The following is a 12,554-nucleotide window of genomic DNA, read 5'->3' as shown; positions in this document are numbered from 1 at the left end:
TTTTGCATTCGCAATTGCACTTTGTTTTGTCGTCTCGGATATCATGACCGTGGTAGGCGCTTGCAAGCGGTGTCAGGCCTGTAGACGTAATCGAACGCCACTCAACGGTTCCAGGTCCTCACCACCATGTCAAACGAAAACCTACTCGACAGACTTAATGACGATGTCGTCGTTCTCATCCTTTCTGTCATAACAGTCCCTGATATAATTGCATGCAGAGAGGTAAGCAAGAGCTCACACAGCTGGTGCCGCATATCCACATACCACACAAGCTCAGACATGCCGTCGCCTGAACGTCTTCTCGAGGCTGCGCCTAGTCTGGCAGCGCGCCTATGTCAACCACGTTCTGGGGCCGAATCTGCCACACGTTTACCTTGAATCGCATCTAGCTTCGCTCAGCGAGCAGCATCTTGAGTATCTCACCCTGAGAGCGCTGCGCTGGGAGAAGATCTGGGCCCCTGTCCCCGCATCGCCCGCCCATCATTTTACCTTTCAGACGCCACAAAGTAACGCGATCTCAGATGTCAGCTTCATACCGGGGCATGGCGATAGATGCCTTGCCGTCGTAACGCAAGGGATATGGGCCGCCGTCAGCATCTGGGATATCGGAGAGGAAGCCTTGGGCCCCGCTCGCAGAATATCGGAGTGGACTCCCCCGAAGGGCGCTACTGTGCACGCGTTCGTAGTCAATTTGGAGCCTGACGCTGAAGCCACAATAGCGGTGTCTGTCCGTCCCACCGAAGGGTGAGGCCTCGCGATTGATTCACCCCGTTTCATACTCGATTAAACGTCATTCCAGCCCTGCATATATCGAGCTACTATCTCTACACACATCTACAGATGCCCGCGAATCTTCTGCAACACTGACTTCTGTGTGTACTATTGACACGATTTGGATTCCGGCAATGTTAAGAGGCGACTGGATCGCCTTTGGTGACAACGACACCAAAACAACCCTCATGGACTGGAAAACAAGGTCGAATGCCACCTTGGAGAGCTCTACGGACTCAACCAAACCTTCCCAGGTATCTATGTCGATTTTCTCGACTCATTACACCAGAGCTCTCATTGACGTTCAGTCGAACAAGCTGCACCAGGTCATTGTAGAGCACGACAACAACATCGTCATCGTTGTGCGCGCACATGTCATCGATTTCTTCACTCTTCCTGCTCTCCACCCGCCAACCGGAGCAGAGGAGCACTCTCCGCATAAGCCCATCGTCGTGCGCTCGGTCGGCTGGGTCGACGCCATCTCCGTGACTCGGCAGACATATAGAACAGACATCGACCAGGCGGCCGCGCATCCCGCTGGCGCCCTGTCCCCGATAGGGGTCGCTATACACCAAACAAGCGACAACCCATGGTCCGCCTCGCCGCGCTTCGTTAATCATTTTTTGTTTCACTCTTCGCCCCGTCGCTCCCATGCCATTCCCCGCATAAACATCGTTCCCCACATCCTTTTCTCCACAAATCTCATTCGGGGGCACGTCCTCTGTCCTTCAGTGCGTCTCGGCGCATATGGGACGCTCGTATACATCGCCCCGCGCGCATTAGAGCCTATGGACCCGCCGCAGCGGGAGAGCGTACGGCTGATGCGGGGTGCGAGCATGGCTACTGTATGGACAACGGAGGAGCATGCCGCACAGTGGAGCGCATTAGAGTACAGCGAACCACTGGCACGAGTCGCGCTTGGCAGTGTGGGAGGAAAGGTCACGGTCTTGGTGTTGTGATCGTCGCCGGTTGCTTCTCAGAAGTATCGAACACGAATGTAAATTTCACCCATCTACGCTGGGAATGGTTTATCTGGCGGTGGTGCGTACAAATCGACAACAAAATGCTATCTAAACGATTACAGAGATACACACTCGAAGGGAAGAAAGCGCGAAGAGTATAAATAGGTATACCGGCGCCGCGTGCGCACGGAAATGAGGGTTTGTAAACGCAAGGGTGGTTTGCACATGGTGCTCGCAGCTGTGCAAGGTTTTGGGACACTCATCCCGAACCGAACGTCCTTGCTATGTAAAAAGAGGGTCAGAGTGTAAGAGAGTTGAAAGAGAGAAAGAGGAGGAAATGATTAGTGGCAAAAGGAAGGAAAAGGGTCATGGCGGGTCATAAATCTCAATTGAATAACACCGAAGCTCGGCGATGAATAGCACCGAATAAAGAAACCGGGAAAGCACTGCGGATCCCCTCACTCCTCCTCGGACACTTCCACGATGCGTAGCACGAGCTTCGGCCCGCACGTCGCGATCGCGCGCGACCACTCCTCTTCAGACACGAGCGGCAGCATCTTCGCGAGGTCCGCCGAGCTCGCGGACGACATCGAGCTCATGCGCGAGCGCGCGCCGGGCATGAGCGGGGGGAGATACGCGAGCACGAAAGGTTCCGGGGGCGTGATGCCCTCCTGGCGCGAGAACTTGTTGTGCACGCGCAACCGGAGATCCGCGAGCGAGCCGGCGCGCGGCGTGCGAAATACGACGATCGCGTCCCCGAGCGCGGCCTTGACGACAAGTGTGTCGTCCGGCGGGGAAGGGTACGATCGCAGATGGGGAGATGGAACACTGGGGAGCGGAGGCGGGAACTGTGGAGGATCAGGAAGCGGCTGAGAGGGCGAGGGCCGCGGAGGAGGGAGTGGGAGATGGAATTGCCCGGCGGGACGGTCTTGATAGGATCGGGATCGGGGGAGGCGCTCGGGAGTGAGGTACATGGCTATCTGCTGCCTGTGGGAGGATGGGGACGGAATGACGTCGGAATTGGCGTTGGAGCTGGGATCAGGGCTCGGAGGTCGCTCAGAGGGGGTGGGCGTCTGTGGGCGGCTGGCTGTGAACTCAAAGGAATCCGAGTCAGCGATGGACTCGAGGACGGAGGAGTTATCGAGATATGACTGGATGAAGTCTTCCCCGAGGTCGGACCACGGTTGCTCCTCATGCATGGGTAGTGGCTGGCTATAACTGCGTGGTCGGCGCGATCCCGATGAAACGCTCGAGCCTGTGGAAGGGCTCAGAGGTGGGCCAGGGGAGATGGAGCGCCGTTTGATCGACCGCTCGGGGATGGACACACCCTGGTAGGAGTCCATGCTGATGGTAGATAGGCGCGGGAACGGGCCTGCGGACACGGGGAACATGTCTGCGCTCGCTGGGGTGATCGGGTAGCTCGGGCCTTCAACGAAGGGCAAGTCGAGGTCGTTTGATATTATTGAGTGGGGAGAGCCGGGACGAGAGCGTGGCGCCGACTCGGTAGAGTACCAGGAGGATGAAGACTGGACGGAGAAGCTGGACATGACGAGTGAGGGAGGGCGAGAAGAGCTTGTGGGCGGGGACATGTCGAAGGCGTCGGGGTACGGCTCGGACGTTGCGGGCGAGATGGGGTCAGGGTTAACGGCCTCGCCAAGTGTTGCGAGACCATCAATGGACTCGACGAACAAGACACAATTCCTGTTCGCAGGGTCCCCCTTGGTGAGGGATGTGTACCTGCTGCGCAGGCTCGATGGTGGCAAAGATTCTGACTCGTTTTCGCCGTATGATAGAGTAGAGCCGAGCTCTTGCTCTTCAGGTAGCGATGCGAGTCCACTGCGCAGTGGGATAGGTCGTGCATTGGCTTGGGCGATAGACTTTCCGCTGAGATTGAGCCCTTCGCGGGTCTCGCTTGTCAAGAACAGCGGGAACTCCTCTATGGTAAATTCGTCTTTTTTTCGTTCCGATTGCTTCGTGGCGGAAGCAGATCTGCGCGCAGACTTGGGAGGTATCGCAGGCGTGCGTGGAGGAGTTGATGATAACGCATGCGTCGAAGAAGACGACCTTTCCGAGGCCAGTCGCGGTTCTTCAGTTATGGTTTGTGACTGGTCGAACGTGCGTAGACGGGCTGGTGCCGATGAGGGAGCCTTGGGGAAGAAAAAGGATATGTCCGTATCGGACAAAGACAGGCTGGATGAAGATTCGCTGCGCTCGATCGAATGCGTCGACGGGGCTGGTGCGGGGGTCGTAGGAACATCGGGGTACGCGTCGGGGAGAGAGAGCGAAACATTCGAAGCAGAGAAATACGTCGAAAACGCACCCGCACTGAGAGACTGGGTCACGAGAGCGCGGTTGGCCTTGTGCTTAGCTGCGAGATCGTGGTCACGGCGCCAGTGGCCGAAGAAATCGCGGATGATGCGCTCCTTGCGGAGCTCTGCGATGAGAGCGGGAACGTCATCTCCGAAAAGCGCGTCGATGAGTGCCGCGAACTCTCGGTGACGCAGCGCGACCGTCGCCTGGCTAGGCCGGAAGAGCGTGCCCTTCTTGTTCAGCTTGGGAAGGTAATCGTGGATGTCCTTCGACACGGACTTCGGGTCTGGACCTGGGGGTAGGGATTCGAAGGATGACGCGTGATCGTGCATATATAGCCCATTCTTCTTCACACCCTTGCCTGCGAATAGCCGCGCGCGCTTCTCGCGCGCCTTCATGCTATACTCGATTTCGAGCACGTCCTGGAACCAGAGGCAGTCTTCCCAGCGCCGCCACACAACGTAGTCGGATTTGGTGGAAGTTGTTTTCACCGTGACTCTGTCATCCTGGAGGGGAGTTATACGCATGCCATAACCATACGCTCCACCTGGGTGCGATTGTGCACGCGCGGTCAGCACCCATAAATTCACATCGTTCTGAGAACAAGGTGCTGACTGACCTATCTTGGCCGGAGGGAGCACTTCGACATGGAATTGGGAAGGCGCGGCACGGTAGACGGCCCGCTTGTAGTACTGTTCCCGAAGAGTTTAGTGGGGGATGAGAACGCTGCGTGGAGACACTTACGTCGGGTATAGGTGGCCCAGACTGCGTTCCGGGGACATTGACCTGGGATGGGAAATGAATTCGTGAAATCGAGAAGCAACCCTCGCACGGATCGGTACTCACGGGAAACGCGTCCATCTGTACTCGAATTTCCTATCGAAGTGGTCGTTCAAGTGTAGCGCAATCGGACGCAGGTCCAATGTGTGTCTCGACGGACGAACGCAAGGATGAAACGCCTAGATACGATCGATTTGAAGGATTGATGAACTGTTCGCATGATATGTCGGAAAGTGTGACGGCGACAAACCTGTGGAAAAGCGAGAGCGCTACGGGCACGAGCCCTCGAGATATGGGCACGAATGGTGTCGGTTGTCGAGTTGCGGGGGGGTGAGGAGGAGGTCGACGCGCGAGCGAGCAGTGGAGTAGATATGGGTGAGCGTGACAGATGCGGCTGTGCGCATGTGAAAAGTCGCGCGGTCGGTCATTCGGACACAGTGCAGAGGACGAACGTTCCCATACCGTTGTGAGCAGTGCTGGATGCCCGAGCACAGGTTCGCGCGCGTCGTCGTCGTCGTCGTCGTCGACGGGGGAGAAAAAAGAGAGGCGGGGAATACGGGGCGCGCAGGGCAGTTGCGGACGGGGACCGAGAGGGAATAGAGCAGGAGATAGCGAGGAGCAGCTGGACCTCATTGTTATTGTTAACGCTGCACGCATATGTCTCCGCCATCCCCCCGGCGCCGTGCCACTTATCGCCCGCGTCCGCTTCGGGGTTTTCCCCTTGACTTTTCTCATCTTTCCCTTTTCCGGGCTTGTCTTGCCCATCAATGGTCTTGCTTTTCAAAGCGTCGTCCACGAGCACCATGCTCGACGCCGAATGCCTGTCCTCCATTGCACTCACCAGCATCCCCTCATTTGTCGTAGCCCCAGGCGAGCGAGGAGCTCCCGCACGTACGTACACGCGGCGCCCATTCAGCCCTATCTCGCCCTCCTCACATGTGATCTCATGCACATCCCATAAGTATCCCATATCGACATATCTACTTTATAAACCATCGTCCTCGTCGCATCCCCGTATGCACAGGCGCGCATATGCACCGATCGTCTGCATCTTCCTCGTTGCTGCCCGTTTCGGCGTGCGCATGTGCTCGCACCCCTCCCCATTACTGGGATCTGCCCCCCCGCTCCCACCCAATCAGCTTAGCGCTGAAATTGATCAGGCCAAGCATGACCACAGGCGATATCGTGATCGACCCCAGCACTCCCCAGGAATTCTAGTGGACTCGGCGACGAGCGTATCAGCCCGTATCCTATCGTGTTGGCGTGCCTTGGCGGGACCGTCACGCCACGGCTCCGTCTCGACAGATTGTGTTCCTCTCACCTCACACGAACCTGCACATACGACTGCTCATAGCTGCTCATGCTTAGCTCGTGTCAACCGCGGCGCGACGACAGTCCGCATGCCGAGTGCAGCCCGGTGCCCTTGACCACGTGCGGGGAAATGCGAGCGCCAAGGCGTCATCGGACACATCTCGGGACGAGAACCAATCGAGAAGGCGGGAAGCTGCTATAAGTATGATCAGCCTTGAGGGCTCCTCTGGGCTCCTGCGCGGTGAGAGCGCCGACGCCTACCGACGCTTGATGACAGCCAGATTCATAACGATAGGCCCAAGCTTCGGAAAAAAGGATTAAGTCGGAATGTTGAATTTGAGATCCAGACAGAGTGCGATTGAGGAGAGGAGAGCGGACAACAGGCGGAGAAATCGGCATCTAGCGGACAGGGCCAAAATATTCCAGCGCCGACGCATTTTGCTAAGTCTGTTCTTTTTTGTCGCGGCCCATCGTTATGAATTTGGCTGGAAAAGGCTTTGAGAGGCTTCGAGCTGCTTCGAGTCGCGCGGTCGTGGACCGGCTCCGAGCTGCACCGGCTTCGAATACGAGCTGACGCCGAGCGTTACTATCCACACTTCTTGCGTATGCTGGGCACCGCTGGAGACCGCTGGGCGACGATCCAGCTATCATGCAGACTGCTAGCTCTCTATACGCGCTCTGTCAGAGACTCTCTAGAGCTGATCAAGTAAGAGGCACAGCTCGGATCACGTAGCGACAGGCGTCAGATGGACAGCAGTAAATCTGGCGATATGCGGACGGATCTTATTTGCAGGGCGGGTTCATAACCCGGCGCTGTGCCATGCTTGCATCGAATACCATATTTCATGATCATGTCGTGCAGCATATTTGAACGCCTGCCACCTACGGCATCCCGGCGTCGAGGTCACAGGTCGATGGTGGCTCGTCTGAAGCTCGAGGCGAGGGGGAATGACGCTGAGTGGCGCCGTGGCCAACATCTGAGGTCCCCTATACCCCTGTCCTCCGGCGTTCCCCTGGGCTTGAGGCGCTTCACATCATATATGCGGATGGGCACGGTTTGGAGCAGAGCATATAGGCACGTGCAGTGCGGAGATCTCCAACATCCTGCGTGCCCTATCTCCCTCCCTCTGGTACGCGTTCCCACACGGAGATCGCCCAAGTCGCACGCTCGGTATGAACTCCTGTAGGAGTGTTCCCAAACACGGTAAAGACAACCCCGCCGACCGGCGGGCAGCACCCATCGCTCCAGAAAGGGGGAGCTAGAGCCAAGGGCCGATCGGCGCCAGCGCCGCTCATAGCACATACTCGGAATCATAGCCCCACCTCGGTCGAACTGAGTGGAGATGGAGCGGCGCCTCTGCGGTGAGAAATCTTCTCCCTGGGTGGGGGAATATTGGGGGAATCTGCCGCAATCTGCCAGGCCTTCAGGGCGCGTCTCTATTTAGAGCGACAGCGCCATGCTGTTGGAGGCGTCACGGAGTCGTTGGAGTGCCGTTGGAGATTCCCATCCTCCCCATTTTTGCACGCAAGTTGCGGTCCATCCATTTTCTCACTGACCGCCTCCAAGGAGAGTCCCCGTAAGTACTTATCTGAGCCGATCTGGCATGTCACGGAATGAGCCGAATGCTTCCATGGGATTCTGATCTTGTTTGACAGGAGACGAACTTCGATGTAGATTGGTGAGTCGTGTTGTAATTGACAGGGGCGGAGCCGCCGGGAGCCGCAAATGACTGTGATCGTAATGGAGTGGTGAGAAGGACGCCGTAAGCTTGTCTGATCAACTCGAAGTGAGGCAAGTCAGGATCCAGAAACGATGGACATCCTGTGAAATCGTTGAGCAGCTGTCGGACAGGGTTTCGTTTACAACGCACTTGCCCGCGCTTCGTTCCGAAACAAGTAGCTCGAGCTATAAATGCCGTGAAGGGAAATAGATCAGCAGTCCCAGCAATGTTTCATGGACGAAGGCAAATAGAATACAGAGTACATACAATCCAAAACATGAAACGGTCGATCCAAATCAACCATATTCTATCCGATGGCGAGCGCCGTCTCCGAGCCTGCGACCGCAGCCAGCACCTTACTTACGATCTGCTCCTCCTTCTCGATAGCCTTCACTCGCCGCTCTTTGAGCCTATCCAGCCCGCTGCGAATGCTCTTCATGTGGACCTCGATGGGGATACGCTCCCCGATGAGCTCCGGCGCCGCAACGCGCGCGCGCAGCTCCTCCATCTCCTCGCTCATGCCCTGCAACGTCTGCAGCGCCGCCATCACGTGCGTGACCGCCTGCTGGCGGTACGCGCCGAGGCCCTTGAGCAGCGCGAGGTGCCCGTTGAGCCCGCGCACCGCCTTGCGGTTCCCGCCGAGCCGCGTCCACAGGTCCGCGAGCAAGTCGGCCTTCGTGGAGGAGATCGCCGAGTCCTCGCGCGCGATGAGCTCCGCGAGGGACGAGAGCCGCTCCTCCAGCTGCTCGAGGTCGCCCAGGGAGACTTCGGCCTCGACCACGAGACGCCGCATGTTGAGCGAGAGGGCGCTCATCGCGTCCATGAACGTCTTGGTGACGACCTCTTTAGTGGCCTCGGCGTTGTTGGTGGCAAATGGCCACAGAGTGCGCACTATGAGCGCGGAAGGCGGCTTGTTGGCGACCTCGATCGCGTGCAGCGCGTAGTCGTTGACTGCCATAACGCTGCAAGCAACCACGCCCTTGGTAAGCTCGAGCAACACACTGACAGGACCTAAATTTGAAGTACGTACTTATCAACGGCACCAGAGACTTTTGCGCTGAACCTTTGCAGCCCGCGCCCTGCCTTCTGTGCAGCCTTCACGAATCCCGTCAGGGATTCTGCAAGCGCGTCGCGCGCGGTGAGGTCGCTGACCGCCACGAGCGCCGCGAGGTCCCTCGTCGCGATCTGCGCATGCGCAATCTCGAGCGCGAGGCCCCGCCCAGTGCCGGCCTCGTCGAGCAGCGCGCCGAGCGTCTGGCCCTGCACGCGTACGAGTCCAGGGTAGTCTGCCCATTGCGGCTTCGCATCATGCCCCTTGTTCGCGCCCCTTTGTGCGTGGGTAAGTGGAGCTGGGCAGAGCCGTGATAGGCCAGGAACGAAACAGAGCGGGGAGAGCGTGGAGCGGATGGTAGAGGAGGCACGGGCGAGGAGGAGGCCGAGGAGGTACAGGAAGAGGAAGAAGGAAATTGGGCGCTTGAGAAGGCGCACGGCGGTTCCGACGACGTCGATAACGTAGGTGGAGGCACTGACCGCCCCTGAGGAGAGCGCTGCTTGGACATCATCGGAGGAGATCCTGCGGGATTCCGGTTTGCGTGCCGGCGGTGGTCTCAGCGGATCGGGCTCTGAGTAAGGAGGGGTGGACGCCCCTGCGGGAGAGCGAGGAGATCGGGAAAGAACCAAGCTGTCGTTGTTGAAGGAGGGAGAGGGGGCACGGGGCTTGTATTTTCGCGGAGTGGGTGTGCCAACGGGGCGGAGGCGAGGGGCGCGTCGCTTGCGAGATGAGAGCGCGCCCACAGAATACTGCGAACCCGAGGGGCTCTGCATCCGCGCTTGTCTATTGATGTCCTCCCAACCCTCGTCGTCCGACGAAGCAGCATCTCGCGTGAGTCTGCGCCGAGTCTCAGCCATCACTGTTCAGTTTCCTATCTCAGTATGAATGTTACGAATGACAATGTCGAGGTGCGTTTAGAGTGGTGTGCCAGGGAACGGTGAACGTGGAAAGAGTGCGCGCTCATCGTGTTGTACAGCAGGCATGGAGGCAGCCAAACATGTGTGGCTCCCGCGTACTTTGCGTGGCAAACTACGACTCTGAATTTCCGAAAGGGGAAGGAGAGACCTATCGAATACTGGGATTGGTCCTTTTCTTTAGAACTAACCAATTCGACTGACCCCGTCATCGACATTGTCTCTCGAACATGACGGCAGGCCGTCTGAAAGGAACGTCGGCGCATGACGTGGCGGCCATGGCTGGCATTGGAAAGCATCTGCGGATGAGTCCTTCCGAAGTAACTGAGTCGACGATCCTCGGCGATCTGGGAAAGGACGACCAAATCGATGGGGCATCGGGAGGATCGACCATCGTACGAATCTAGATCCTGGCTTCGAAGTCCCCGGTTCTTGACGCTTTGCTTGTCTTTGCTGCAGTTCTCCCCGCCTTGTTCTTCATCGATCATGCGCATCTCGCTGGCGGCGGGGGCCGTGGCCGCGCTCGACGATTCGTATATGCGCACTGGTCATGTGTCGCTCCTCAAGACGGCCTGCTGGTGAGCTCAGGCTGTGATATCGATGGCTTCGGACCTCACCCACATGTTTCACCTATATGATCAGCCATGTCCCTTTCCATATTCACTCCAAATCCCTTGACAGAGCGTTCAGGAAGTATGCCAGAGCCGCTACGCCCGGCTATATGCAAATCTCACCGTTAGATACTACGATAGAAGCCAGCCATATGCCTGAGCGCATTGTACTCAATATACTTGTGCGCCCTGAACGGCTCACGTTGACGATAGTACGCACACATGCCTTCAAAAGGCGTCTACGTCAACGTGAGTTTGATACGCATATATCCGCGCATATAACCCCCTGCGACGTCTGTCTGCGACGTCTGTCTTGACTATTTTTCGCTTAGATGTCTTATGGCCCCGAATGTCAATCTCACGGTGTGCAGCACCTTCCTGGCTTCGACAAGCAAAATTATCGTCGCCGATTAGGTCGTGCAGGGCCAATTGCGGCTCGGAGTAGGGGCACTGTGCATCATACTCGATGACTCTCTGGGCGCCAAAGCGGACATCTGTCCTATCGGCGGGTCTGAGTTTTATTTCCTTGTACACATCGCGTGCAAATGCAAATGCAAATGCAAATGCTCGGGCTTTTCTAAGGTCGCGCAGCCCTGGTCAGCCCCCGAGTTCCCTACGATGACCAGCAAGCTTACGTTTGCTTTTCATTCAGATCGATGACCCTGGTATCGACGTGCAGGAGCTCTTGGGTAGCCGTGGCTACCTCGTCTATCGCCGAAACCAAACCGCCCACAATACATAGCTTCTAGTCGTTTCTCTCAATGGAAATGTGATGCTCGGCAGCCAGGATATTTGACGGACGTGGCAGCGTTGACGATGCCCGTGCGCTCGCCTGTGGCTCGGTTGACAGTCTGAAATTCCGCGTGCTGTACTCTGGCCTGGAAGCTCCCGGGGCGCCACTGGAAACTCCGGGCACTCGTTAATTCGCCTACTGTGCACACCACGACTTATGCAGCCTTGTCACCCCTTTTCTCGCCAATCACAAATATGAATAACTCAGGTCTCGCTGGTGCCGACACGCTGCGGCTTACTCTACGTACCCCTGCCGCGGCGATGATCTCTGCGCGGAGACAATTAATCTACCTCGGTCATCGGGCACAGCGTCCCCTTCACGTCTTCACGTCCGAACATTCGATGACGCTTGCGAAGCGGCGCTGGAGCGCCCACTCCTGTCGTACTACAAGCTCGTCTCCTGCCAATCCTTGTGGACAAGCTACGCGTTGCCTAGGCGCCGACGCAGGGCCTACTAGTGTCGAAGCGCCTGGGGAAATCACTGCTTCTTTCGAGCATTCCCTACTTACGAGGAAGAGTTGTCATAGTGCCTGTGAACACATCTCAGGTGACAGGTGCGATGTCGCGCAGAACTGAATGCGATCTTGACTTGTTGTGTATTTGCAGCGTGACGTGGGATGCTTGGCGCGGGGATATCCAGGAGTAAAGATGGTCCTGACGTGGGATGGGATGCCAACACCGAATCAGTTGGCGGACTCTTGACTGGCCTGAAGCTTGAAGCTCGAAGAGCGTATGCATATATGTTTCCGGTGCGCGCCCCTGCTTACCTTGCCGATCATTTCTCCGGCGCGCTGTGTTCATCCATCCGAAAGAATTTCGAGATGTCAAGCCACAGCCAGGTTGCAGCTGCCTACCGACGGCATCCATGTTCCGTTGGACGCCGAGCGCTCAAACCTGCCCCCCTTCTGTTCTGCCTGTTCGCATGCGCGCGAGAAACTTAGACGATGGGAATGCACTCTGGCATCATGGCCGCCTCATTCCAAGTATGATGTGGGATCATGTCATACCGTAAGCTGAGCTTTGATTCATTGAAGATATAGGCGTCCATCGTTTCAGATCTTGGATCTGCGTCCATTCATCTCCCGCGGACCTCGGTTGTTGGGACGTATACACGGGGCGCGCGGGTGCCTTCTTCCCAGCACAGGTCGAGTCGTTGATTGGCCGTGCTTTCGCCGGGTGAGGGCGTGGGAGCCCGTGCGCGGTTGGTGCGGGGGTTTGGTGACGGCAGGCCGAGGCATCGGCGGCGTCGGCGGACCAGCTTGCCAGCTCGCCGCAGGATCTCGAGGTGCTCCGTGCCAATCTCTGCCACTGCCCGCGTCCGCGCAGGGTCC

The 12,554-nt window shown here is 57.6% G+C and overlaps 4 protein-coding genes across 4 annotated transcripts; 2 read left to right on the top strand and 2 right to left on the bottom strand.

Moving 5' to 3' along the window:
• Positions 1 to 121: 121 nt before the first annotated feature.
• HETIRDRAFT_474524 (uncharacterized protein) lies at positions 122 to 1,291 on the top strand (the record flags this gene model as incomplete). The annotated part of the gene is made up of 4 exons (XM_009547357.1): positions 122 to 222; positions 278 to 744; positions 800 to 1,025; positions 1,080 to 1,291. Coding segments are annotated over exons 1-4 (999 nt in total), but the record flags the coding sequence as incomplete, so codon positions are not given.
• A 482-nt stretch (positions 1,292 to 1,773) lies between these two features.
• HETIRDRAFT_458734 (uncharacterized protein) lies at positions 1,774 to 5,655 on the bottom strand (the record flags this gene model as incomplete). Its single annotated transcript, XM_009547356.1, has 8 exons — positions 1,774 to 4,590; positions 4,663 to 4,735; positions 4,788 to 4,829; positions 4,890 to 4,919; positions 4,984 to 5,002; positions 5,097 to 5,217; positions 5,276 to 5,445; positions 5,477 to 5,655. The coding sequence occupies 8 exons, from the start codon at positions 5,653 to 5,655 to the stop codon at positions 2,192 to 2,194; spliced, it is 3,033 nt and encodes a 1,010-aa protein (XP_009545651.1). The 3' UTR covers positions 1,774 to 2,191.
• Positions 5,656 to 8,048: 2,393 nt separating this feature from the next.
• HETIRDRAFT_433899 (uncharacterized protein) lies at positions 8,049 to 9,763 on the bottom strand (the record flags this gene model as incomplete). Its single annotated transcript, XM_009547355.1, has 3 exons — positions 8,049 to 8,817; positions 8,886 to 9,390; positions 9,664 to 9,763. 3 exons carry the CDS (start codon positions 9,761 to 9,763, stop codon positions 8,163 to 8,165), a joined length of 1,260 nt encoding a protein of 419 aa, XP_009545650.1. The 3' UTR covers positions 8,049 to 8,162.
• Positions 9,764 to 10,050: 287 nt separating this feature from the next.
• On the top strand, positions 10,051 to 10,402 carry HETIRDRAFT_109091 (uncharacterized protein; the record flags this gene model as incomplete). Its single annotated transcript, XM_009547354.1, has 2 exons — positions 10,051 to 10,215; positions 10,280 to 10,402. 2 exons carry the CDS (start codon positions 10,051 to 10,053, stop codon positions 10,400 to 10,402), a joined length of 288 nt encoding a protein of 95 aa, XP_009545649.1.
• Between the last annotated feature and the right edge of the window lie 2,152 nt (positions 10,403 to 12,554).

The sequence above is a fragment of the Heterobasidion irregulare genome (genome assembly GCF_000320585.1).
Source record: "Heterobasidion irregulare TC 32-1 unplaced genomic scaffold scaffold_04, whole genome shotgun sequence".
NCBI classification, from domain to species: domain Eukaryota; kingdom Fungi; phylum Basidiomycota; class Agaricomycetes; order Russulales; family Bondarzewiaceae; genus Heterobasidion; species Heterobasidion irregulare.
The sequence above is the reverse complement of the archived record's forward strand: the minus strand, read 5'-3'. Positions and strand labels throughout refer to the sequence as shown.